The sequence below is a fragment of the Leucopleurus acutus genome (assembly GCF_964270905.1).
Source record: "Leucopleurus acutus genome assembly, chromosome: 21".
Classification (NCBI taxonomy): Eukaryota; Metazoa; Chordata; class Mammalia; order Artiodactyla; family Delphinidae; genus Leucopleurus; species Leucopleurus acutus.
Window position 1 is genome coordinate 14,207,458 of NC_139163.1, and position 26,619 is coordinate 14,234,076.

Consider the following 26,619-nt stretch of genomic DNA (forward strand, 5'->3'; position numbering starts at 1 on the left):
TTTGCTTTTCTCTGGAAAATATGAAGTCTTTTCTGAACCGTAACATCTTTCTCTAAAATTTATTTAAATCAAACGTATTTTAAAAGGTTTTAGATTTTTTATTTCTTTTAGGTTTTCAGGGGACCACATAGAGATCCTTAGAGCTAGTTAGTGTTTAATGTTCTAAGCGAGGACCTTAAGTTTGGAGAGAGAAAGCAGCTTGGCCAGGGAAGCACGGGTAGCTAGTGTAAGTGCAAGAGTCTGGTTTCTGCTTAAGTTACATGACCAATAAACTAATGAAAGATCTGGGTAACAGAGGACATGCACCACCCTGATTTCCATAGAGCTTCTAGCCCTTCTTCAAGGTCCATGGGAAGGCTCTGAACAGAAACATAATTAAGTGAAACCCCACAAAGTATTTCACAAGCTTTCCTCTCTATGAACTGCAACAAGTCCTACCACTAGGAGGTGCCCTTATGGACAAAGGGAACTGACCTGCTGTTTTGGGATTGCTTGTCACTCAACAGCTAGACAGTCACTTCTTAGCTCTCCATTGGTGTCTTAGTGCACTGAGATCTAAAGAAAGTTATGTGGACTTCCCTGGTGGCACAGTGTTTAAGAATCTGCCTGCCAGGGCTTCCCTGGTGGCGCAGTGGTTGAGAGTCCGCCTGCTGATGCAGGGGACACAGGTTCGTGCCTCTGGGAAGATCCCACATGCCGCGGAGCAGCTGGGCCCGTGAGCCATGGCCGCTGAGCCTGTGTGTCCGGAGCCTGTGCTCCACAACAGAAGAGGCCACAGCAGTGAGAGGCCCGCGTTCCGCAAAAAAAACCAAAAGAATCTGCCTGCCAATGCAGGAGACATGGGTTTGATCCCTGGTCTGGGAATATCCCACATGCTGTGGAGCAACTCAGCCCATGTGCCACAACTACTGAGCCCACAGGCCGCAACTACTGAAGCCCACGCACTCTAGGGCCCGCATGCGGCAACTACTGAGTCCATGTGCTACAACTACTGAAGCCCACACGCCTAGAGGTCGTGGTCTGCAACAAGAGAAGCCACCGCAATGAGAAGCACACGCACTGCAACAAAGAGTAGCCCCCGCCCACCGCAACTAGAGAAGCCCATGTGAAGAACCAACGCACCCAAACATTAAAAAAAAGAAAGCTATGAAAGTCACATATTTTTCCATTTTTCAAAAGAATTTTAAAGTCTAAAGGCATTCAGTGTTTGCAAGTGGGATAAAAGAGAGCTGGGCTCATTAGAATGAATCCTATCTTCCTAGGCCTCTGAGGAGGTAACACTATATAAATGGAAACTGTGACTGCAGAAGAGCAGGGCATCTACAATCGGCCCCTTACTTTCTACCCACTCTGTAACCCCCGAACAGCTGAGTTTCATTTCTCTGCTATTCTGAGCATCAGCAAGTCCATCAGCCTTCCCTTGTTTTCTTTTTAAATGGTGAGACTCAAGTTAGCCTGGAATTAATGATTAACAGTTGCTATTTGAAATTGTGGTTAAGTGCAGCTTTGGCCAGCAGGCATCCTAATTGTGAGTTTGACCAACTGCTAAGGCACATGGGCAAATTCAAGTTCTCTAAGCTTCTCTGTATGTCACTTGTTTGAATGCATAGTAAAATGAGAGAGAAAAAAATTAATGTATTGAAAAAGCAAGCACCTCTACCAAGGTATGTGTTTGATATGCAAAGATTTTAAGGACTTTCACAGGCATGCTGTACAAAGAGACGATGTTACATCACACTGGGAACCAGTAAAAGTAAATATTAAAGTTAAGTGAACATTACCTGCAAAATCTCATTTAGAGGAGGATGAAAACCATTTTGGAAAAAGAAAGACATTCTTATTAAGAATTGCAGCAAACAAGGAGTTTCAGGTATGATTTCAAAAATTATTATTTAAGATTTCCCTCAAGCAATTATTCCTTGAAGTGCCTTTTTCTATTGTACCATGGGGTTTTAAAATTTTTTTACAATAGGCAATGATTGATTTTTAAAATGTGTCTGATTTAACATTTTGGAGGTTTTTAGTTAATAACCATAAGCAATGTGGGAGGAGATGGGAGATGCAGAACGGAAGAAGAGTAATAGTTTGTACTCAATAGCAAGTATTTTACAAATTAAAAAGATTTTCAAGAGCAATATGAACAAATCAGAAGACTTGATTTGTCTCATAGCAGGTTTTTCATAGAGCTGTCAGTTCAGGGCTTTGTGGGGATAAGTACATGTATGAGTGACCAAGACAACCTAGAAATAGATTTGTAACATAACTTTTAAATTAGAAAATTTTGTTAGTAAAAAATCATTTATAGCTTCTTTGACAGATTTAGAAAAGAAACTTCAAAGATGGAAAGAAAGGAAATGAATTGAAAGAGAAGAAAGAAATGGAAAAATTGGGATGGGGAGACAGTCAGATGATGGCAGTGAGAAATGTCTGATTAATAGTGAGCTGGAGGCCGAGGAGAGGGAGGGAAGGGAGGAAAGTGAGAGGACCCTTCCCTTTTAGCCGTTGGTCCTTCGCAACCATGAACGTGTTGACCACTGCACATACGACCATGCTGAGGAACGCTCTAGGGTTGGGGACGGATAAAATTCAGCTTACGATAGGAGCTCTGTGAACACTACTGAATTAACTACTCCTCTCCCTCCGTATTTCTTGTAAACTCTGATATCAGTAAGTTAATTATAAATTCACATTTTGTGTTCTAAACACATGTACATTTTTCTTTTTGTAGGATGACTTTATTATATCAAATGGTACATTTCATTTTATTTGCCTCAGTTTCTGGTGGTAAGTAGAGTTTTATCTTTAGTATGGACTGGGAATAGCTTGGTTCCCTGACTTGTGATGAGAAAACAGAAGGGTATGAGCCCAGAGAGGAAAATCACACTATTGTTCAAAGCAGGGAAGGAAACTGAGGTAAAGGAATTGTTCATGATACTAAGAATCTATGTCTATATCTATATCCATATCTATACTATGTTTATGTCTAAAACTATATCAAACATTTAAATGATATTTAAGACCAATATTAAAAAGCAGAAATCTTGACTTGCCTCACTGATTAGTCAATTTTCCATAAAGCAGTCAGTTCAATGCAACACACACACACACACAGAGGCAATTTTGGACTGAAAAATGTCCCCCAAAATGTCCAAAAATGCAAATATTCCTACATAGTTTATGCATCTCAATAATTTAATCACTGCTGTGAATTCTCCACTCTACATCATGTCCACTAATTTTGTTTATAAATTACTTAACCAATATTCAGAAGGACATATCAGTTCAAGTATTTTTAGCCCTTATATTTATTCTTTATTTAAAATGAAAGTTTAAGCATTCCTTTTAAAAAAAGCCTTACATATGTTACACTTAATTTATGCTACTGTTGCTAGCATTTAATGCACAGTAAACTTTTTTCTGGCATATGTAGAAAATGTTAATCTAGGTAAAGAGATTTAAAATAAAACACTACAGTTCATAATTTCATTTTTCTTTGTGACAAGATTCTTATCCAGGTTATTATACTCCTTCATTGTCATCATTATGAAATAGTATTGTTATTTAATTGATAGGTCAGTAGTAACTCAATGGACATATTTTGAACATTGGACCCAAGAACTGCATCTCTACATATATACATTCTTTACATATGCGTCTGGAACATTTACAAAAATTGACCACATAAAAGGCCCTAAAGCAAGTCTCAACAAATTTTAAAGGATTAAAACTCTACAGAGCATGTTATCTAATCACAATAGAATTGAGATAAAATGTAAGAAAAGACAACTGGAAAATCACAAATGTTTCAAAATTAAATAATACCCTTTTAAATAAATATCAGTCAAAGAAGAGATCACAATGGAGATTAGAAAATGTATTGAACTGAATAATAATGAAAATATGGCTTATCAAAACTTTGGGACATAGCTAAATTGGTGCTGAAATCAAGTGTGTACACTTACATGCATATATTAGAATAGGGAAACTGTAAAAATTAATGATGTAAGAATCCAGTTTAAGACGATGGAAAGAGAATAGCAAATTAAATGCAAAAAAACTAGAAAGAAGAAAAAAATAAAACAGCAGAAATTAAGTAATTGAAAAACAAACATATATTAGGGAAGCTTAACTTAGTCACAGTCTCCAAAGCATTTTGTAAGGCCAGTGTGATCTTGATACCAAAACATGACAAGGACATTGAGACAGGGATATTATGACATTTTGACAAATCATAGGCCTTTTTTCCTTGTGAATGTAGGTGCAATTATCAGAAACAAAAAAAATTACCAAACGTCACCCAGCAGTATGTTAAAAGAAACCCAAAAAGGATGATTACATTGTGACAAGTTTGGGTTTATTCCAGGAACGAAAACTTAGTTTAGTGTTCAAAAATCAGTGGATGAACCACTTCCGGGTATACACCCAAAAGAAATGAAAGCAGAGTCTCAAAAAGATATATTCATAGCAGCATTATTCACAATAGCCAAACAGTGGAAGCAACCCAAGTATCTGTCAACAAATGAATAAACAAAATGTGGTATGCACGCATTAATAATGAAATATTATTCAGCCTTAAAAAGGAAGGAAATTCTGACACATACCACAAAATGGATGAACTCTGAGGATATTATGCTAAATGAAATAAGCCAGTCACAAAACAACAAATACTGGATGATTCTACTTATGTAAGTTATCTAGAGTAGTCAATTTCATAGAGAGAGAAAGTCGAATGGTGGTTGCCAGGGTTTGAGGGGAGGAGTAATGGGCAGTGTTTAATGGATATAGACTTTCAGTTGGGGAAGATGAAAAAGTTCTGGAGACATATATGTTACTACAATAAAAAACAATAATTTAAAATACATGCAGAAAAAATATATGATAAAATTCCACTTATGCTAAAAATTCTTAGCAAACTGGAATTAAAAGGGAACTTCCCTCTTCTGTTAAAGGATATCTTTAAAGAAACAAACAGACAAAAGTCTAAACCAAAAATCTTCACGAAAGCTAATAATAGTGAAATACTGAAAGTTTTTCCTAGGAATTGATAATAAGACAAGAATACTCACTATTAATTACCATAAACATTATACTGGCCTAGTCACTGCAATAAGAAAAGAAAAGAAGTAAAAGGTAAAGGACGAGAAAGAAACTCTCATGTTCATGGATATGATTGTGTCCCTCAAAAAGTCCAAAATAACCAACACATAAATTAGTTGAGCCAATAAATTGTATGAGCAAGAATTCTGGAATACAAAGTCCATATACAAAAACAGGCACTTTCTAGTTCACCAAAAACAGATTAACCAGTTTTTACTGGCACTAAGAAGCTGTGTTTGGATTTTGAAAATCAATCTGCCTTGTAAATTTAAATGATCCAATTAGTAGGTGGTATACTTTAAGAAATACAGCACCTATATTAAACATGTAAAATCTGTTTAATTTACCAAATAAGTAATAAGCTTCTTAAAAGTAACATTTTAATATAGCATGCTTGCTTTGCACTAAGAGGTGGGATTTCCTTGGTCAACGGGACTATTTCGAGGTGCGAATAGACCCTCTATTAATGGAGGCTGCCGTACAGCTTCCTTAGAAGCAACACAGAGCCTGGGGAGAGGAGGAAGATTCTGTTCACCCTCAGGTCATTCTCAGGGAGCTGCCAATTTTGGAGAAAATCATGTTATATACAGAGGTTATTATAGATGGGTAATACAGAAGGCATATGGGGTGGATTTTTGAGGAGAGCTGTGGCAGGATCCTTGACTCTCTTCTCCTGTGTATCCCTTGGCAGTTTAGTGAACTGGACTCCATCCTCAGAATAATGTTTTAAAGAAATAGTGAAAATACATAGGATTACCAAACAAATAAACTATATTTAAATATAGTTAGTTAAACTGTAAAAAAAATTTATATAGAAATAGATGTGCTTCTTATTAACACTTTATGTAGTAAGATTTAGTGGTGGGTCTAAAACTGCATAGTAATTACCATCAAACTAGAAATGAGTGATAATGATATTTTGAGATATCTGCAACTATAGTGTTTTTAAATCTGTGATTTTTATTATGACAAAGGCACAGATACTGTGAACCCTACTGCATTTTTTTCTTACATTAATAATGGAAAGATATGCCATATTTTAGCTAGAAGCTAGGGAAAATAAAGATGAAATTTGCCCCCATTTAAGTCCATGGACTGTATAATCCTATAAGCCTTAGTTATAATTTCTACTGTTTTTTACCTATATACTTTCCCACATATTTATTGGTATGTTGGTTATTACTACAATAGAAATTAGTTATTTTCAATTTTATTTATTTTTGCTACAATAAATTTAAGTGATATTTTATTCTGTCCAAATATTTTATTTTTGTTATATATATTTATATATTTGTTTTTATATTAAGAAAACTAAGGGTTATATTGTAGTATTTGTCAATAAAAATATACCAAAATTAAAAACTACAACACTTTTATTCAGTGACTAAGTAATAATGACCTAAAACTCCACAATCTGGAATATTCAATATCTCTTTCTAGAAACAGAAGCAAATTTTAATTTTATGCAATTTAGCTTTGTTTGTATGTTTAACTTACTTATGGTTTCAGTGGAAGGGGATTCAATAATTTTTCCAAGAGTCTTTTTCCTGTTCCTGCCTATTTATTTATTTGGTTTTTATTTTTCTTCCAGTTTTATTAAGGTATAGTAGACATACAGCACTGTGTAAGTTTAAGGTGTACAGCATGATGATTTGACATACATACATTGTGAAATGATGACCACAGTAAGTTCAGTGAACGTCCATCACCTCATAGAGATACATTAAAGAAACTGAAAAAAATGTTTTCTTATGATGCAAACTCTTAGGATTTCCTCTCTTAACAACTTTCATATGTAACGTACAGCAGTGGTAATTATACTTATGCTGTACATTATGTCCCTAGTACTTATTTATCTTATAACTTGAAGTTTGTACCTTTTGACTTTCTTTATCCAATTCCCCTCTTCTCCAATGTCTGCCTCTGGTAACCACAAATCTGATCTCTTTCTAAATGAATTTGTTTGTTTGTTTTTGAAGTATAATTGACCCACAAGACCATATTAGTTCTTAAAAAACAAAACAAATGAACAAACATAACGAAACAGAAACAGCCATAGAAAAACAGAATAAACAGGTGGTTGCCAGAGGGGAGGGGGGGTAGGGGGAGGAGAGAAACAGGTGAGGGAGATTAAGAGATGCAAACTTCCAGTTGCAAAATAAATGAGTCACAGGTATGAAATGTACAGTGTGGGGAATATAGTCAGTAACTATGTAATATCTTTGTATGCTGACAGATGGTAACTAGACTTGTCATGATGATTACTTTGAAATTTACAGAAATATCCAATCATTATGTTGTGGGACAGGAACTAACATAGTGTTGTAGGTCAATTAAACTGGTCCATTTAGGAAATAAAACAAAAATAAACAAATGGGACCTAATGAAACTTAAAAGCTTTTGCACAGAAAAGGAAACCATAAACAAGACGAAAAGACAACCCTCAGAATGGGAGAAAGTATTTGCAAATGAAGCAACTGACAAAGGATTAATCTCCAAAATTTACAGGCAGCTCATGCAGCTCAATATCAAAAAAACAAACAACCCAACCCAAAAATGGGCAGAAGAAAAAAAAAATGGGCAAAACACCTAAATAGACATTTCTCCAAAGAAGATATACAGAGTGCCAACAAACACATGAAAGGATGCTCAACATCACTAATCATTAGAGAAATGCAAATCAAAACTACAATGAGGTATCACCTCACACCAGTCAGAATGGCCATCATCAAAAAATCTACAAACAATAAATGCTGGAGAGGGTGTGGAGAAAAGGGAACCCTCTTGCACTGTTGGTGGGAATGTAAGTTGATACAGCCACTATGGAGAACAGTATGGAGGTTCCTTAAAAAAACTAAACATAGAGCTACCATATGACCTAGCAATCCCACTACTGGGCATATACCCTGAGAAAACCATCATTCAAAAAGACTCATGTACCACAATGTTCACTGCAGCTCTATTTACAATAGCCAGGACATGGAAGCAACCTAATTGTCCATCGACAGATGAATGGATAAAGAAGATGTGGCACATATATACAATGGAATATTACTCAGCCGTAAAAAGAAATGAAATTGAGTTATTTGTAGTTAGATGGGTGGACCTAGAGCCTGTCATACAGAGTGAAGTAAGTCAGAAAGAGAAAAACAAACACCATATGGTAACACATATATATGGAATCTAAAAAAAAAAAAGGTTATGAAGAACCTAGGGGCAGGATGGGAATAAAGACGCAGACCTACTAGAGAATGGACTTGAGGACACAGGGAGGGGGAAGGGTAAGCTGGGACAAAGTGAGAGAGTGGCATGGACATATATACACTACCAAATGTAAAACAGACAGCTAGTGGGAAGCAGCCACATAGCACAGGGAGATCAGCTCGGTGCTTTGTGACCATCTAGAGGGTGGGATGGGGAGGGTGGGAGGGAGGGAGAGGCAAGAGGGAGGAGATATGGGGATATATGTATATGTATAGCTGATTCACTTTGTTATAAAGCAGAAACTAACACACAAAAACAACAACAAGAACAAAACACACAAAACAAACCAAAAAAACTGGTCCATTTAATATAGTGAGGTGATGTAGTACATTATCACATCCAGGGCCATCGGATGCCACCCGAAGATGATCAGTGTGGAGCCTTTGTTTTATATAAACATGGAGTTTAGACACGGAGTGGCGCTGGGGAAAGGGAAAAGCAGAGGTCATTCTAGACCTGTGAGCATTTTTGCCAGTGAAGATCTGAGAAACGAATCAATTGCTCACAAGGCACCCACGTCTCCAAGACAATCATTCAGAAGCACCATTCCACTGAGGCACACATGATTTTCTTTTCTATCTGGGGCTGCTTATCCAATAAACTAAAAGCTTTTATTGCCCTGATTTCCATGTTCAGGCATATTTCCTGATAAGTAGCCCTACTTCACTTGCCTTTGTGAGATTATTACCTGATTGGGTACGTGCGCACTAAAATCCCAAATAACACGTGTCATATATTATAACACAGAGTGTGTGACCAAGCTGTTCCAAGATGCCTACTTTAAAGGAGGAGACATTACTGTTGTTTTCACACCAAATGCCAAGCACTGCCAAATAGTCTGCACCCACCATCCAAGGTGTTTGCTCTTCACTTTTATGGCTGAATCATCATCTGAAGATCCTACCAAGTGGTAAATGTTTGCTTTTCTACATAGAGGAAATAGATTTTATACGACAGACGGACAGACAGACAATTACCAACAATAAACTGCCGTCTACCATTTTATAAAATTTAATGTTAACAATTGGAAAATGTATTTTCCTTCCATTGAAATATTAAATATTACAGAAAAAACGGTAGTGTTTAGGCAGGTCAGGAGGAACAGACATGCCCCTCAGTGTGGTTTCTTGTGGTCTCAATATTAATGATACTTTCCCTCTGATTTCTTTCTACTTTAATGCCAATTAATCATTTTGTTCTTTGCTTTTCAACTGATTATTGATATTTGATATGACTTAAACTGGCACTTTTCCCTCAATTATTTTATTAGAAAAAAATTCATTATTTATAAAGGTAATTTGAAAGAATAGTACAATGATTTCCTATCGCCCCCAAGACTTTTTGCCATTTTTGTCTTCCCTATTATGTATGTGTAGATGTCCAACCATTTGAAATAATTTGAAACCATCATAACACTTCACCCCTAAATATTTCAACATACATTATCTTACACAAAAAACATTAAAAATGAATAAGAATCCCTTTATATCATCTCAATTGTCCCCCAAGTGTAATTTATAGCAATTAACCAGAATCTTATTAAGATTTGCAAATAGCATCTGGTGGTTTTGTCTCTACAGTCATATTCTTAAAATTTTTAGGACATTCCATCCACCATTTTTGTTTCCATATTGAGCTTGAAAATTTAATGATAAAGCTTTACGGCAGAATGAAGTTATTAACATCTTTGTGCATTATTACTGCATTCATAGTATTTACATAGTGCCCTGAACTTATAAAATTTACTATTCTAGAATCTACAACAGAGATTGGCAAACTTCTTCTTAACAGGCAGAGAGTAAATATTTCAGGCTTTGTGGGTCCAGAGGCAAAATCAAGGATGTTATATAAATACGCAACGATTTCAAACGTAATCATTAAAAAGCACAGAAACCCTTCTTAGCTCATCAACGGTACAGAAACAGGCAGAGAGCTGCATTTAACCAACAGGCCATAGTTCACCCACTCCTGTTTCCAGTTAGGAAGGAGCATTACATGTGATCTTTTCAATGTCGGGATGTTGGAATGGAAAACAAGCTCACAGTCTTGCTAAGAATATATTTGTTTGGGCATGAGACAGAGAAGTTTGTTTCCTTCTCTTTGACTCTCTGTGTGCTAACTTTTAAGACCCATTATTTCAAAACATAGATTTTCACCCAGTAATGTTATTTTTTTTAAAAACAGGTTTACTTGCATCCTGAAAGACAGTGTTGCAGAAACACTGCCGATGGTCAATATGACGGGAGCAATTTCTGGATATTCTTCTAAGCAATGCTCAGACCAAATAAGTGGTAAGATGTCTTGCTAGAATTGATATATACTAGTTATTGTGATGTGTACGTGCAATTACATCAGGTATGGTTTTGTGGCTATGAAATAAAACCCTGCTATATGGAAACGAGGTCTCCTAATGAAGTTCTTTCCTCATAGAGGAAAAACTAGCATACATGCATGTCCCCCCTACCCCATTATAGTTCATTAAAATTTATCTCATAGGACGTATCTAACTACACCAGTTCATCATTCACTTATTTTCTTTCTCCTTCTCAGCTTAAAGTTTTATATGAAAGTCCTTATTAAATATATTAATTCAAATCAAAGGAAGCAACCATAAAGGTTAAGATGACCCTTGTCTTAATGGTGAGATATTCCAGATACTTGAATAGGTTAATTAGTGAATCAATCCATCAGTGGAGTTAAGGAGACAAGAGACGTCAGTTCATAGAGCTGAAGCAGAAATGTACAAGTCTAATATTGCTGCAGTGCAAAAAGGACACTGACATTGTCTTACCGTTTCCACATGAGAGTAGGAGTTGAGCAGATTAAAATAAAACTAGACGCCTTCTGAGGAAAAGTCAGGGAAAGAATTGAAATAGCAAGTCCGGAGGGACGGTTGCTAAGATAGAATTATCAGATGCCCCCAGAGACTGGAAGATAACCGTATTTTCTGATTTTATTTCCAGCATGCAACAAAGATATTTATGTGGACCTACATATGAAGGGCCTGAACCATAACAGCTCTATTACCAAGAGTGCTCAGGAATGCCAAGAGAGGTGTACGAATGACAGGCACTGTCACTTTTTTACATTCGCCACAGAGCACTTTCCAAGCATAAAGTATCGGTGAGTGAGCTGTGGACTGAGCCCAAGGACCTTAGATTATCTGACAGAAAACAAAATGCGATTTTTTTTTTCCTTCAACTTGTAGAGGTTAAAAATTTATTTTTGACCCCTACAAGACAATTCTATAAGTACTCCCAGTTTTCTTGATGGAAAATGCATTTAAAGTCCAACTTGGATGCATTTCATTTTGTAGTACGGAGTCTGTCTTTCAATGACGCTTTAAAAAAATGTTTAATGCATCTCCTAGCTAATTTGAAGAGCACTACATTTTTAAAGTGGCAATTCTGAAACAATTACAGTGGTCTGACAGTTCCATTCTCAGCCTAAAGGATGCTACAGTATGAAGCTATAGAATCAAAATGAAAAAGCTACTCAGATATCCTTCCAAATAACAGTTCCCCACCTGAGACAAAGTAACTGAAACCCATGTGAAGTATTTCAAAACTTGCCCCCTACTGGATTTAGAAATATTCCAGGTATAAACCTCCTGTGTAAGAATATAAAAGGATCTGATCTGTAATTGATTAATCTCTTTTCTCTTAAAAAATATTTTTAGGGAAAAATATCATTAACTTTTTTATTTAGAAATATTTGAGATGTTCTGGATTCATACGGGAAGCTACACTTATCTGAAATCCAACAATGAAAAAAGTTCAAATGACTGGTATTTGGATTTTAACATTCTGCTCTACACATTCACAAAAAGGAGATGAGTGGCAATAAAGCGTCAAAGATTTGTTTGAAGAAAAGCAATGATAACACAGAATGAAACCCTCAAATTAATAATTAAGTTTTCAGGGCTTTTCTTTAGCTCAGCTCAAACTACACCTTTTTACATATTTTACGTCTAAGATTCAATGCAGCATGAACAGCGAGCCAGGAAGTTGTGAGTTGCTACGTATTATAAAAAAGTTAAAATGCTAAAATTGAGCAGAGCTTGAGAAGTCATCAATTCCTACACCTCTACTCTTCATGTCACCACCCATCTAAAGCTGCCATTTTACTGATGAAAATATAAAGCTGACAAGACTCACAGGACCACCAGCTCTTGGCAGAGTTGGGACTCAAACCAGCTGTCCAATCTCTCAAATCAATACCTTTCAGAGCAATTCTTTAGCTATCATGCCCAGGCTGTCTCTAAATGTGCGTTTCTTATTATCTTATGTTTTTCCGTATTTGCATTTGGAGGGATAAAATGTTTGTCCATTTTGGTCTTCATTTAGTAACATTTGTCTGTTGAAGTACACCCAAACGGGGATGCCGACCAACATAACAAAGCTCAGTGAAGTGGTGTCTGGATTCTCACTGAAGCCCTGTGCGCTTTCTAATCTGGGTAACTATTATTTTCTTAATGAGGTAGTTTAGCCATTAAATAGTAGGTGCTGATTATGTGTATGATGGGCATAACTTAGGATCCCAATTTGTGCTTACTGATGAAATGGACCCAATGATCTTTCATCTTCTTCTTGAGAAAAAATTCATTATGTTCTATATGATTAAAGCTTATATTTGAATTTAAAGCTTAAAACAATCACTTCAGTTATCCTAATTTTAAAAAATGTAAAAGATCTTGGGATAAACTAACTTTTAAAAATTACTAAGACCTTGTTTCTTTAGTGCAATTTTAGGTTCGCAGCAAAATTGAGGGGAAGGGATAGAGATTTCCCATATACCCCCTGCCCAGACACATGCACAGCGTCCCCTATTACCAACGACCCTCGCCGGATGGTACATTGGCTACAACTGACGAACCTACACCAACACACGTATAGTCACCCGAAGTCCATAGTTTACATTACGATTCACTCTTGGAGTTGTACATTGTATGGGTTTGAACAAATATGTAATGGCATGTTTCTATCATTAGAGTATCATTCAGAGTATTTTTCACTGCCTTAAAATTCCTCTGTGTTCTGCCTATTCATCCCTCCCTCATCCCCCAACAAACTTTTTATATGGAATTTACGAACACCATGAGTGGGGTTTTACCTTTACCGATGCTGCTGGTGAACTGACTTTCTAAATACGGTTTCTTCTGTTGCACAGCTTGTATTAGGGACATTTTCCCTAGAACAATGTTTGCAGACAGTAACATTGACAGTGTCATGGCTCCAGATGCTTTTGTCTGTCGCAGCATTTGTACTCACCATCCCAGTTGTTTGTTCTTTACCTTCTTTTCTCAAGAATGGCCAACAATATCTGAAAGGTAAGGAGTTAAGATTGTGTCACGTGTTATCTTTTCAAACAGTTGATCAAAAGCCACCATTAAAAACTCTGAGCAGGGGCTTCCCCGGTGGCGCAGTGGTTGAGAGTCCGCCTGCCGATGCAGGGGACACGGGTTCGTGCCCCGGTCCGGGAAGATCCCACATGCCGCGGAGTGGCTGGGCCCGTGAGCCATGGCCGCTGAGCCTGCGCGTCCAGAGCCTGTGCTCCGCCACGGGAGAGGCCACAACAGTGAGAAGCCCGCGTACAGCAAAAAAAAAAAAAAAAAAAACTCTGAGCAACTACAAATTTTATCTAAATGTCTGTCAAGGATGTATAAAAGTTGCAAAGAAGAATTCCTAGTTCCTCTTTCTTTCCATTCCCCACCTATTGACTGCAAATCTAGTGTTACCCAGGACTCTCGCCTTTCCTTATGTTAGGGAGGTCTCTGCCTTCAGAGAGTTGCTAGTTCTGAAAGGAATGAAGAAAATAAAGGTGGTCATCTTAGTTCAGTGCCTGGTTAAAATAACTGAACCTGGAGCAGAAAGAAAGAATTGGAAATATCAGTGACTTGTCAAATCCAAAGTGGAGAGGGGTGGAGCGATGGCCTTCATCAACAGAAGCGTGGGTAACGGTGCAGGGAGATTTGAGAATTTAGACCCTGCTTCCCTACCGATGGGTATTAACATTGGAAAGCGCAGGAAATTGCTATGATCATCAAAGGGATGTTTGCTGGGGTTGCTGCTCCTCACTAACAAAATTCACTAAAAAAAAGAAGAAGAAATCTTAAGATTATTTGCTTAAAAATCTAGATTGTATGTATTATCTTAATCTGAATTCTCAGAGCCCTTGTTATTTGCTTGACATTGCTGCTCATTGCTGGGGAGAGTGTCCCCCAGAGCCATCCAGCCACAGTAAGCCCCTGAGTTCCTGTTTATCAAGCAAGACTGTTTTTTTATCAAGTGAGGATATAATTCTGGAAGTAAAATGCTAGGTTTGTCACATAAGAATATATCTGTTACTTTCATTTTCTCAACATGGTTCTAAATGCGGGGATACCATTAGTCAACTCAATAGATTAAAAACCCTGCACTACTTGGACCAGAGTGGAAGTAAAAGAGAAGTGATTAGATTGGGGTATATGGTCAATGTAGAGCCAGTAAGATTTGCTGACGGATTGAATGCCAGCTGTGAAGTAAGGAGTCAGTGATAGCTCCAAGATTTTTGGCCCAAGAAAACTGGAAGGATGGCAATGCCAATGAAGAGATGGGGGAAGATTTCTTACAGAGATGATTTCAAGAGGCAAGAGGTGCCTGGTAGCCATCCAGAGAGAAATACTGAATTGGTGGTTAGAAAGGGAAGTCTGGGATTTAACAAGGGAGGTTTATGCCCTAGATCTGTGTTAGGTGTCACCAGGATACAGCTGGTAATTAATGCCATTGAAACTGATGAGGTCACCAAAAAATTGAGTGCAGTCAGAGAAAGAGACGAGGTCAAAGATTGAGCCTTGAGGCATTATAACCTTCAGAACTTAGAAAGATGCTTTTGTAATGTGTTATTTTGTCTTAATCACTGCTCCTTTTTTTATTCCTTTTATGAAATTCCCAATCAATACCTATAAGAAGAGCAACACATTTAATCCTCATTACAAGGTGAGAGAGGAACATGGGTGCTACAAGCCAAGACTTGGAGTCTTAAATTTACATTAATGAATATTAAATAAAACTAAATATCCATTTCCTCAGCTGTATTAGCCACATTTCAAGGACGCAGCATATGGCTGGCTAGTGGCTATTGTATTGGCTGGCATAGATGTGGAATATTTACGTCATTGCAGAAAATTCTGTTGGACAGCACAGCTCCAGACTGTGATTTTGTGCTAATTAGGAAAAGCTACTTCCTCCCAGAAAGATGCTGCCTGGGTATGGAGTCTGTGGTGGATTTTGCTTATCCCTGTCTACGCCTACAGCAACTCTGGGTAGCAGATTTGTAGGTAGCATGAAAATTCTTCAATCGTTGAGATAGTCTAGGAGAGTTGAGAGAAAGGAAATAAAAAAGGAAGGTACTAGGAACAGTGCTGTTGAATAGAGCAAGCTTAGAAAATTTAGAGGCAGTTTGGTAAATTTGTCTACAACCTATGGATCATGGAGTCTGAGTCAGTGATTTATGAATAGTACTTTCAAAATGGGAACAACTTCCCTATTAAATGCCAACAGGAGCTGACTTCTGTATGTGCTGTGAAAATGTCTTCTTCTTTGATATGTTTTACATGATATCTCTGTATTTCCCTTTTTTACTGTTAGAAATCTGTGTCTACTTAAAACGTCTACAAGTGGGTTGCCAAGCGCACGCATTAGAAAGAACAAAGCTCTTTCTGGTTTTAGTCTACAAAACTGCCGGCACAGTGTCCCAGGTAAACAATGAAAGCTCTTCCTTCTGATTGACAATCAACAAATGTGCGCTAGGGTTTCACGTCTCATATCTGATATGTGCTTTGCTGTCTAGTGTTCTGCCATTCTTCATTCTACCGTGACACTGATTTCTTGGGAGAAGAACTGGACATTGTTGACGTGGACGGGCACGAAGCCTGCCAGAAAACATGTACCAACAGCATCCGCTGTCAATTTTTTACCTATTCTCCATCTCAAGAACCTTGCAACGGAGGGAAGTAAGACGTATGATGAGTTCCACAGATGCTCCTGCCCCATCTAGCTGCAGGGAGGAATTATGTTTATACCATTTTGTTTCCAACCTGCAGGGGTAAATGCTACTTAAAACTTTCTGCAAATGGATCTCCAACTAAAATACTTCATGGGAGAGGAAACATCTCTGGATATACGTTAAGGTTATGTAAAATGGATAATGGTGAGTTTAATGTCACTTGAAAAAATACATCCCCTGTATACTGAGTATGTCATGACTAAGAGAGTCAGTAGTAGCTACAGAGGGGAGAAAATTAGTAAAGTAATGAACTTAGATGCAATTTTCTGTTATTTTCACTGCTATCACTCAGGCTGACCTGTTTTAAAGGTAAATATTGGGCTTTGACTAAACTCTTGTGTTGCGTGGCATTAACTGAATATGTGTTATAATTTGATACATTTGTATAACCAGTATTTCCTGGTGAGACTCAGGCTCAGCCCAAATTTTGATGTCTGATTGTTGTTATCAAGGTCAATAATCTTTCTTATTACACTTTATAATAGAAATATCAACCAGCATCTTGGTTAATCAGATTAGTCATTTTCTTTCTATTGGCTATTACTTGATCTTTAATTCAAACATAGTCATCATATGTTTGGAAAATTATGTATCTGTGCAAGAAATACTCAAGTGGCTCCTTCTCCAGGGCCTTTAGATTTCCTGCAAGTGTTCTGCATATTTATGAATATTAGCAAGAGTTACAGTAAAACCTTATTAATTTGTAACAATGAGTATAGTAGGGTGGAAATAGAAAGACTGTCTATATTAAACAAGACCTATAATAACATAAAAATTATAGTACACATCAGATCAGCAGTGCTTCCATTCCAGTGGCCAATTTCTGAGCATAGAAACAAAAGATGGTTTGTAGGCAAACAACACTGTGTAAGGGATGAAACAGGAAAGAGCCTAATACACACATTCCTCTCTAAATTATTGTAATAACCTATTATGACTTTAATGTTCATTGACTTACGTACACTACATGTTTTTAGACTTTTACTGCTTACTGCCCAATATTATAATACAGTATAAATTAAGTTGCAACTGAGATTTAATGAGTGAAATGGAAGTGATAATTATGCTTTGTCGTAGATTTCAAAGTATGAAAATCTTCCGTGTCAGAAATATTGGCTCTACTGAGAGGTGAATAAATCCTTAACTTCTGAGAACTTGTTTTGTATAATAGAACATACAATATGACTGTATACTGTGTCCAATGCTAGCATCCTAGCTGGGAAATTCTGCCTTTCTAGGGCTTAGAGGGGCTCTGATGGGAATCTGGATGGCTCTAGCTTCTTTAAAAAGACAGTAAATTGAGTTGTATCTCATACATTCTCTGTTTTTCTTACAATAAACTTACCTAAGACAAGAAGGAGTATTTACAATCATTCTGTTGTCTTGGTTCTACCAAGCAATAGAAAGGATGCAGCAAATTTTGCTGTTAGTGATGTTGACATAGTTTAAAAAAGGGAACCAGCACTTACACCTTTAATTGCAGAATTCATTCTCTACCCTCCTTCCTGCTCTTTTCTAATGAATCTAGGGACTCTGGTCTCTAGAGGTTACAGAATAAATCAGGGGTAGATTGACAGCTAAAGCAGAAAATATAAGATAAAGGAAAATAAAATCTGATGTCTTTTTAGTGCATCTTCTGAAATAAGTGAAACTAGATAATTAGGTTTTGCTGCATTATATTAGATGAAATAATACCCTAAAATGAGAGGGAATATCTAACTGAGATGTTTATCATATCTTGTACTGTCATTTGTCTACGCTATAACTTAACTTTGTGAAGATACAGAGCAATTGCCATTCAAAGAAACATCTCTTAACACAAAATGTAAGGCTAAAAACAAATATTTAAAGCATTTTTTTGAACTGAGAAACCAAATAGAATGAACACCAAGACCTATAACTCATCTTAATAAGGTCTTTATTTAGTTGTTCTTAATATATTTTAGTTACTGATCTATTAATTTTCTAAGGCAAGAAAGAAAACAGAAGGGTGAGTTTGAATCAAAGTCCTTGGAAACATCAAAGGTTGAGCAGAAAACCCCAGTCTGTCAACAAGACCAAAGGGCAGGCGCAGCTCACAAACAGAAGAGCAGCCAGGTCTGGGTGTGGGTAGAGCAGGAGTGACTGGGACCAAAGGGCAGCTGGAATGGAAGGGGATGGGGAGGAACTGGACAAAGGCCACAAACTGAGTGGAAGGTGCTGAACTTTTCTTTGTAAAAGTAGTTCTTAAACGTTAGTGAGGCTGATTAAAACTCAGATGACTAGGGTCCACTGTCAGAGTTTCTGATTCACTACGTCTGAGGTGGCTCTCACGAATTTGCACTTCTAACAAATTCTCAGGTGATGCCATTGGTCGGGGGCCACACTTGACAACCATTGCTTTAAGAGAACCATTGAGGTTAGCATTTGATGGAGGGTAAGACTGCCTTGCCGCCCCAGATGAGGCATTACCTGGGGGCATGCGATTACAAGGTGACTCATCATTCAGTTTTTATGTGCATGTTGTGCTTTGCCAACTTGATTCTAAAGTGTCTTCAAGTCAAGGTCATGGTAAATTATTGAATCCAGGGAAGGTTTTTTTTCCCTGTGTGCCTGAAGGAACATAACTACTGTTGGAAAATGAAGATGTAGGAACCAACTCACTGCAATCCTTCTGTTGTAGCGTGTACAACGAAAATCAAGCCCAGAATTGTTGGAGGAACCAAGTCTGTTCTTGGAGAGTGGCCATGGCAGATAACTCTGTACATCACATCACCCACCCAGAGACACCTGTGCGGAGGCTCCATCATCGGAAACCAGTGGATATTAACAGCTGCTCATTGTTTCAGCGAGTCAGTACCACTGCTGTTTTTACTCGTTCACCATACTCACACATATATTAAATGTATCCCTAGTATTTTAGTACAATTTTAAAGATGTAAATTATCCTATTTGCCAAATTAATTTTCTGTCTTTAGTGATAAAAAGCAAAAAGGAAGAGCCACTCATGATCTACCAGCATCAGAACAGGTGCAGGAACATGGCTGTTTGACTTCATAATATTCCACTTTTCCAGTTAAATGTATACACATCCCCAGGGGAGCTCTGGTTATTTCCTATTAAGAGCGTATCATCTTCTGTGCACTGTCTGGGCATTGGGTCCAGAACTAAACTCGGAGACAATTTCCTGCTCCCTGAATCTAATTTCCCATTTATTCCCCCACTTCTTCTCCCTCCCCCTCCCCCCCTCCGTCTTCTCCTCCCTTGTCCTCAATCTCTCCCTTCCTTCTTCTCCTTCTCCTTCTTCTTCTCCTTCTTCTTCTCCTTCTCCTTCTTCTCCTTCTTCTTCTCCTTCTCCTTCTTCTCCTTCTTCTCCTTCTCCTCTTCCTCTTCTTCCTCTGCTTCTTTCTCTCTCTCTCCTCTCTCATTCTCCCTCCATCTCTCTCTCTTTCTCTCCCGCTGTGTTTCTAGACCCATAAGGAAGAGTTTATTGTACATCATCAAACTGGATTCCTTACTTAAGTCAATTTCAATACTGGTAAACTTAACAGCTCCATCGGGAGAGCATTCAGAGTATATGTAACCCAGGGAATTTTAGCTGGCCAAACTTCCTCTTTGCACCTCAGTATCTTCTGGGTTGTTTCCAGACACAGTTTTGTGTTTTTGTTTATTTTATCAGTATGCAACTTACTCATATTATTACTCAAAGCTTCATTTGAGGTCAATAGTCTCTTTTACCCTTTACATATGGGAAAATGGAGTACCAGAAAGTCCAAGAGAATTTCTCAGGGTCACAGCCAACGACCCCAGCAATGAAAGTAAAACCCAGAACTTTTTTTCTTTTATGTGTGTGTGTGTGTGTGTGTGTGTGAGTGTGTGTTGAAAGGCAGAAAAAGTATTCATTGATTTTTGTGTCTTTAACATAAGGCAAATGATAGCCCAGGACACTCCATATAGGAGGACTATGTGACTGAAAAATCTTAGCATAAAATCACTTCTTTCCACTTAAAAGCCCACCCTTGGCAGAAAATATTACCTAGTTAGTAACAGTCAGTTATATAGCACTGTACCTCAAATGCTTGGGAATTATTCGGTAAAGGAACTTTCTTTTCCTCGACTGCTTACTCCTTAGGGTAGAGTCACCTAAAGCTCTGCGTGTCTATAGTGGCATCTTAAACCAAGAAGAAATAAAAGAGGATACATCTTTCTTCGGGGTTCAAGAAATAATAATTCATGATCAGTATGAAATGGCAGAAAGTGGATATGATATCGCCTTGTTGAAACTGGAAATGACAATGAATTACACAGGTATGGAAAATTTTAAACAGAAAGCTGTCTACAGTGACTACATGGAGACGATGTTTCACGCTCCCAGATTCACGGCCAGACCCTGGCAATCTCTCCATGTGTTATTACCATGAAAGGGGGAGGGGTGCCGAGTTAGTCTTAAGACTGTTGGGGGGAGGGGGTGCCGAGCTAGTCTTAAGACTGTTGTGCTTTCCTGACGGCTGCATCTTATTTTGGGGTGTGGGTGAAATGGTAGGTTGTCCCCAGGCTTCTTCAGATGCACAGAATGACATAACTTGATAATATACTGGAATATTAAAGAGGATTTTTATCTGCTTTTTAAGGAAGAAAGGATTGTGGGTCAGAATGATGAAGCAATTTCTACAGGGCCACAGGCCTCGCGAGAGTGACGGAGTTAGTGGAGAAGGCTGTGGCTTGTCTCTCTCGTTCCCTCATCCTGGGATGTGTGACAGATAACGCTGAACACGAGGGATGAAAATGTATGACGAGGAGACAAAAAAAAAGAATATAATAAATAGGGAACACACGAAATAATGGAACATGAAGGAAGTTTTTCCTGGGAAAGAAGATGTATTTTGTTTCTGATCATTAAACTGTGATTTTTAAAATTTAGATTCTCAACGACCCATCTGCCTACCTTCCAAAGGAGATAGAAATGTGACGTATACTGAGTGCTGGGTGACTGGATGGGGGTACAAAAAATTAAGAGGTAAGAAATGATGTTTCTCTGTGTGCTCCAGCTCGAGATACAGAACACAATTTAGTCGTAAGCTTTTCTGCTATATCAATTCATACAGCTAAAATGAGAGTAAAATAATATTATTCAATTGCAGAAAACATATTAATAAAGATGGAAAGACAAAAATCACTCAAGTGAAGACGACACCTCGTCTGTTTGACTGGAAATTTTAAATATGACAATTTCTTTAAAGACATTATTTTTAATGCAGTTTAATTCAAAACCTAGCACTTTTCAGTAAATGTCTTAGCCTGTTATCCAATTATTTTCTCTGGGAAGTAATTCCAGTTAGAGCCGTAATTAATTTTGGACTTAATTAACATTAACAAAACGGTACTCACAATAGTGAGAATAACATCTTCTCTATACTCTGTAATTATAAAAGATCTATGAAGTAAACCTAATATTTTTTTCCTTCTAGATTTTTAGATAGGTATGGTTTTGATTTTAAATACATATATTTAAATTTGTATATATATTATATATAAGTAGTTGTTCCATTAACAAACTAAAAATTTTTTTCAGACAAAATACTCAATACTCTCCAGAAAGCCCGGGTACCCTTGGTGACAAATGAAGAATGCCAGGCAGGATACAGAGGGCATAAAATAACTAATAAGATGGTCTGCGCAGGCTACAAAGAAGGAGGGAAGGATGCCTGCAAGGTAACAGTGTTCTCAGCCAACTGAATACACTCACATTAGAATGTTTCATGCATTTTTAAAGCAGTCTTCTGCCAATGAGTGGGGAACACAGTGGATTTGTTTTCCTAACCCTGAAATCTGATAGACTGAGGGAAAAACAAGAAATCCGGTTCTTTGAAGTTTATTAAAGGGCCAAGACAGAATTATAGGTGAAATCACTCTGATGAAAGTGTATTTAAGAGGAGAAGTGTCTGAACTGATCTGCGTGCCTTTTCTTTTCTCCATCTGTCATAGGGAGATTCGGGGGGCCCCCTGTCTTGTAAGCACAACGAGGTCTGGCACTTGGTAGGCATCACGAGCTGGGGCGAAGGCTGCGGCCAAAGGGAGCGGCCAGGTGTTTACACCAACGTGGTCGAGTACGTGGACTGGATTTTGGAGAAAACGCAAAGCAGCTTGAAAGAGTCCCCAGATGCCATTTGACTCCCTGAAGGGTAAGCCAGGTTATTCCCTGGAAGAGGGTTTGGATTTCACCCAAGAAGACACTGCACCGTCATTTTCCTCCACAGGCTACAATTCTGAGACTGTAACAGATTGAAGGGGCTTGGTATTGGTAAGAACACACCAAACCTGTCATTTGCAATACGCCCAGTTCCGCCATCAGCAGAGGGCGATCAGCACCCAGTCTCTTGCTCGCTGGTTGCACCTTTCCTGAGCCAAACGAATACTATAAGATATTTGAGGATGAAAACGTACCCAGATAGACCAGAAAAGAATCAGGTAGTGGCACCAAAGGATCGGGTAGAACTGCTCAAAGAAACCACTGTAAAAAGATTTGTTAAATGAAAATGGGAACTGGAGAAAATGGAAACAAGGGCAGTCACCATCAAATCGCGAGACTCTGGGCTCTGCGTACATGCACACATCTCTTTTGTAAAGAAAGAACTGGACTGAATTTGATGACAGGTTTTCAGAATAATCAAAAATTCTTGTCATGTCATTTTTTAATATTTTTAAAATTAGTTTGGGTAGAGACAAGCTATGAGTGAGTGTGAATGTGGGTTCCAGAATTTCTGTATGGGAAAGGATTAAAAGCAGCAATTCACCTGGAAGTGGGACCTTAGGGGACAAATCTTAAATGTGTTCTTGCCTAGAAAACTATTTGTGCGTGGATTTCATATTTATTTGCATAGTTTTGGGTAGGGGAGGGCTGATGAAGATGAGGGGCTAAGCTAAAGACCTCCTAAAATAAGCTGCCTCTGTGAGTGTGGGTTTACAAATCTACGTTTATAGATGATAAATGTATTGACAGAAATCAAAATAAAATACATCCATACTATGGGGAAAACGATTTGGGAATAAATGGATGGTTACAGTAACGTCTTCAGCATCTTGAAAGTATTCTCAGTACTGGGGTGTTCCCTGTAAATATTTACCTGGTTATATAGTGCAAATATTCACCTGGTTATTGTTGCTGATATAGTTTAATAATCTAGAATTTTCGTTGTCTCCACCAGTTTTCAATCCATGTCAACAACTTATGCCAATATTCAATCCAATATGTGCAGTATTTCTTGAACAGACTGAGCTGGTGGGATACAGTAGTGAGCCAATAAATAGATCCCTACCTTCCTGAACCTTCCGGTCTAGCTAGCAGGAGCCACAAAAATAAAATAATTACACATGTATAAAATATATGATATAACTGTAAATGGAAATGAGAGGGAAGCACAGGGTTCTACGAGAAGTTAAGGAAGAAGAGAGTTTAGGGAAGGTTCAAAGACTGGGATAAAAAGGAATTTGTCTGAGGAAGAAACAATAAAAACAAAAGCAAACAAACAAAACCCCCAGAATCAAACAGCTGGAATGGCACTAAGGCCTGAGCTACTGTCCTACCTCATCAGACTCAGGGGGACTCTGATCCATTCTGATGAAGAGGCATGTCCCCAGCTGGTCCTGTTCAGACCCACTTCTCCCTTTACCTTGAGGGTCCTGCCTTGTCCTCTAGTATTCCTTTCTTATGGGCTTTTCCCACATCCTCCATCAACCTGAGTCAGAATGGGCCTTTCCCTGTCCTTGTGCCAGAGAATTTTCTACATTCTGGTTAATGTCTTTAAAATTCACATTTAGAGAATTTACCTACTGCCCTGAGGCTCCAGCAGCAGTGAATGGTGGTCCTGTGCTGAGGCAATGGTTTCCTTTCTTAGCCTGCCTCTCCATGAGACGTTCTGAGGCCGCCAGGTACCCTGAGGAAGGCTTCTCTGGGGGCCTCTCCCTACATCCAACCCATTTCCCTCACGGGGTATGTACGCGGTGCTCATTCATCAGAGCAGGGCAAGCTTCTATCTTTCTTTCTGTCCTTCCCAAAGCCATCGACAAACTGAAACTAACTCTTCTGAGCAATTTTTCAATTAGGAATGTGACTGTGTGTGTGTGTGTGTGTGTGTGTCTGTCTGTCTGTCTGTCTGTCTGTCGGAGGGCGGGGGGAGAAGAGTTGGGGAGAGAGATGGAGAGAATGAAAAGGAATATTTCCAGTAACCACAATACTTAACACACACTCAGCCTCACTGCCTCTCTTGATGATCCCTCATCTTCAGATACAGTTTTAATTTCCTAGGGTTTCAGTAACAATTTGCCACTAACTGAATGCTTTAAAACAACAGAAATTCTTTCTCTCCCAGTTCTGAAGGCTAGAAGCCTGAAATCCAGGTGCCCCCTCTGAGGCCCGCAGGGGAGGGTCCTTCCTGGCCTCTTCCAGCTCTGGTAGCCCTGGGCCTTCCTTGCCTTGTGACAGCACCACTCCGATCTCTGCCTCTGTCTTTACATGGCCTTGTCTCCTGGGTCTCTCCGCCTCTTCTCGTAAGGACAGCAGTCATATTGGATTAAGTGCTCACCCAACTGTGTAAGCGTATGTGCTACATGAAGTACAGAAATTATTGTCATTATCCATTTAGCTCAGACTTTCCGAGAAGAGACTATATTTAAAATACCCCCTGCAGCAACTGGCACAAAACAGATATTCAGTGAACAGTGGTCTCTCTTTTGCCCTTGAGCATCAGACAATTGTATTATAAACGTAGTAGTATGTGGCGGGATTCCCAGGTGGAGATTATGATTGTGCATCTATGTGTTTGTTTTACTTGCTCTTTCTAAAGAAGTGTCAACATTTGTCTTTTATCTACTGAGGCAGCTTCCCCACTGCACCCAACACCCCCGGGGAACGTGTGCACACTTTGTAACTCCAAGAAACTTTCAAAGGACACTGTGCTGTACCCAGGCAGAAACTTCCATATCCTGTGAGGATCTGTGTTAATGCTCAGACACTGTGAAATAAACAGTCAAGGGGCACTCGTGACCTTGGTTGGGAAGGTACCTTAAAAAAGAATACAGGGGGGCCTTCAAGATGGCAGAGGAGTAAGACGCAGAGATCACCTTCCTCCCCACAGATACATCAGAAATACATCCACACGTGGAACAACCCCCACAGAACACCTACTGGACGCTGGCAGAAGACCTCAGACCTGCCAAAAGGCAAGAAACTCCCCACGTACCTGGGTAGGGCAAAAGGAAAAAGAAAAAACAGAGGCAAAAGAATAGGGATGGGACCTGCACCAGTGGGAGGGAGCTGTGAAGGAGGAAAGGTTTCCACACACTAGAAGCCCCTTCGCGGGCGGAGACTGTGGGTGGTGGAGGGGGGAAGGCTTCGGAGCCACGGAGGAGAGCGCAGCTATGGGGGTGCGGAGGGCAAAGCAGAGAGATTCCCGCACAGAGGATCGGTGCCGACCAGCACTCACCAGCCCGAGAGGCTTGTCTGCTCACCCACCGGGGCGGGCGGGGCTGGGAGCTGAGGCTCGGGCTTTGGTAGGAGTGCAGGGAGAGGACTGGGGTTGGTGGCATGAACACAGCCTGCAGAGGGCTAGTGCGCCACGGCTAGGCTAGCCGGGAGGGAGTCCGGGGAAAAGTCTGGAGCTGCCGAAGAGGCAGGAGACTTTTTCTTCCCTTCCCTCTTTGTTTCCTGGTGCCTGAGGAGAGGGGATTCAGAGCTGCTTAAAGGAGCTCTAGAGGCGGGCGCGAGCCGCAGCTAAAAGTGCAGACCCCAGAGACAGGCATGAGACGCTAGGGCTGCTGCCGCTGCCACCAAGAAGCCTGTGTGCGAGCACAGGTCACTCTCCACACCCACCTTCCGGGGAGCCTGTGCAGCCCGCCACTGCCAGGGTCCCGGGATCCAGGGACAACTTCCCCGGGAGAACGCACGGCGCGCCTCAGGCTGGTGCAACGTCACACCGGCCTCTGCCGCTGCAGGCTCGCCCCGCATCCGTACCCCTCCCTCCCTGCGGCCTGAGTGAGCCAGAGCCCCCGAGTCAGCGGCTCCTTTAACCCCGTCCTGTCTGAGCGAAGAACAGACGCCCTCCGCTGACGTACATGCAGAGGCGGGGCCAAACCCAAAGCTGAACCCCTGGAGCTGTGAGAACAAAGAAGAGAAAGGGGAATCTCTCCCAGCAGCCTCGGGAGCAGTGGATTAAATCTCCACCATCAACTTGATGT

At 39.3% G+C, this 26,619-nt stretch overlaps 1 protein-coding gene across 2 annotated transcripts; it reads left to right on the forward strand.

Moving 5' to 3' along the window:
* The first annotated feature begins 1,527 nt into the window (after positions 1–1,527).
* On the forward strand, positions 1,528–23,464 carry F11 (coagulation factor XI). Of its 2 annotated transcripts, XM_082863918.1 has the most exons (15): positions 1,528–1,870; positions 2,729–2,784; positions 9,109–9,271; positions 10,546–10,652; positions 11,325–11,484; positions 12,708–12,817; positions 13,531–13,690; positions 15,990–16,099; positions 16,192–16,354; positions 16,445–16,551; positions 19,070–19,238; positions 20,519–20,694; positions 21,308–21,403; positions 21,959–22,098; positions 22,372–23,464. In XM_082863918.1, the coding sequence occupies exons 2-15, from the start codon at positions 2,730–2,732 to the stop codon at positions 22,555–22,557; spliced, it is 1,902 nt and encodes a 633-aa protein (XP_082720044.1). In that variant the 5' UTR covers positions 1,528–1,870; position 2,729; the 3' UTR covers positions 22,558–23,464. The 2 variants fall into 2 exon arrangements, with proteins under 2 accessions (XP_082720044.1, XP_082720045.1); XM_082863919.1 differs by lacking the exon at positions 2,729–2,784.
* The last annotated feature ends 3,155 nt before the right edge of the window (positions 23,465–26,619 follow it).

Coding starts and splice junctions, on each gene's coding strand:
- F11 (XM_082863918.1), top strand. CDS start 2,730: ATGACTTTATTATATCAAATGGTACATTTCATTTTATTTGCCTCAGTT. Junction 10,653..11,324: donor ATGCTCAGACCAAATAAGTG/GTAAGATGTCTT, acceptor TTTTATTTCCAG/CATGCAACAAAGATATTTAT. Junction 20,695..21,307: donor AATGACAATGAATTACACAG/GTATGGAAAATT, acceptor TTTAAAATTTAG/ATTCTCAACGACCCATCTGC.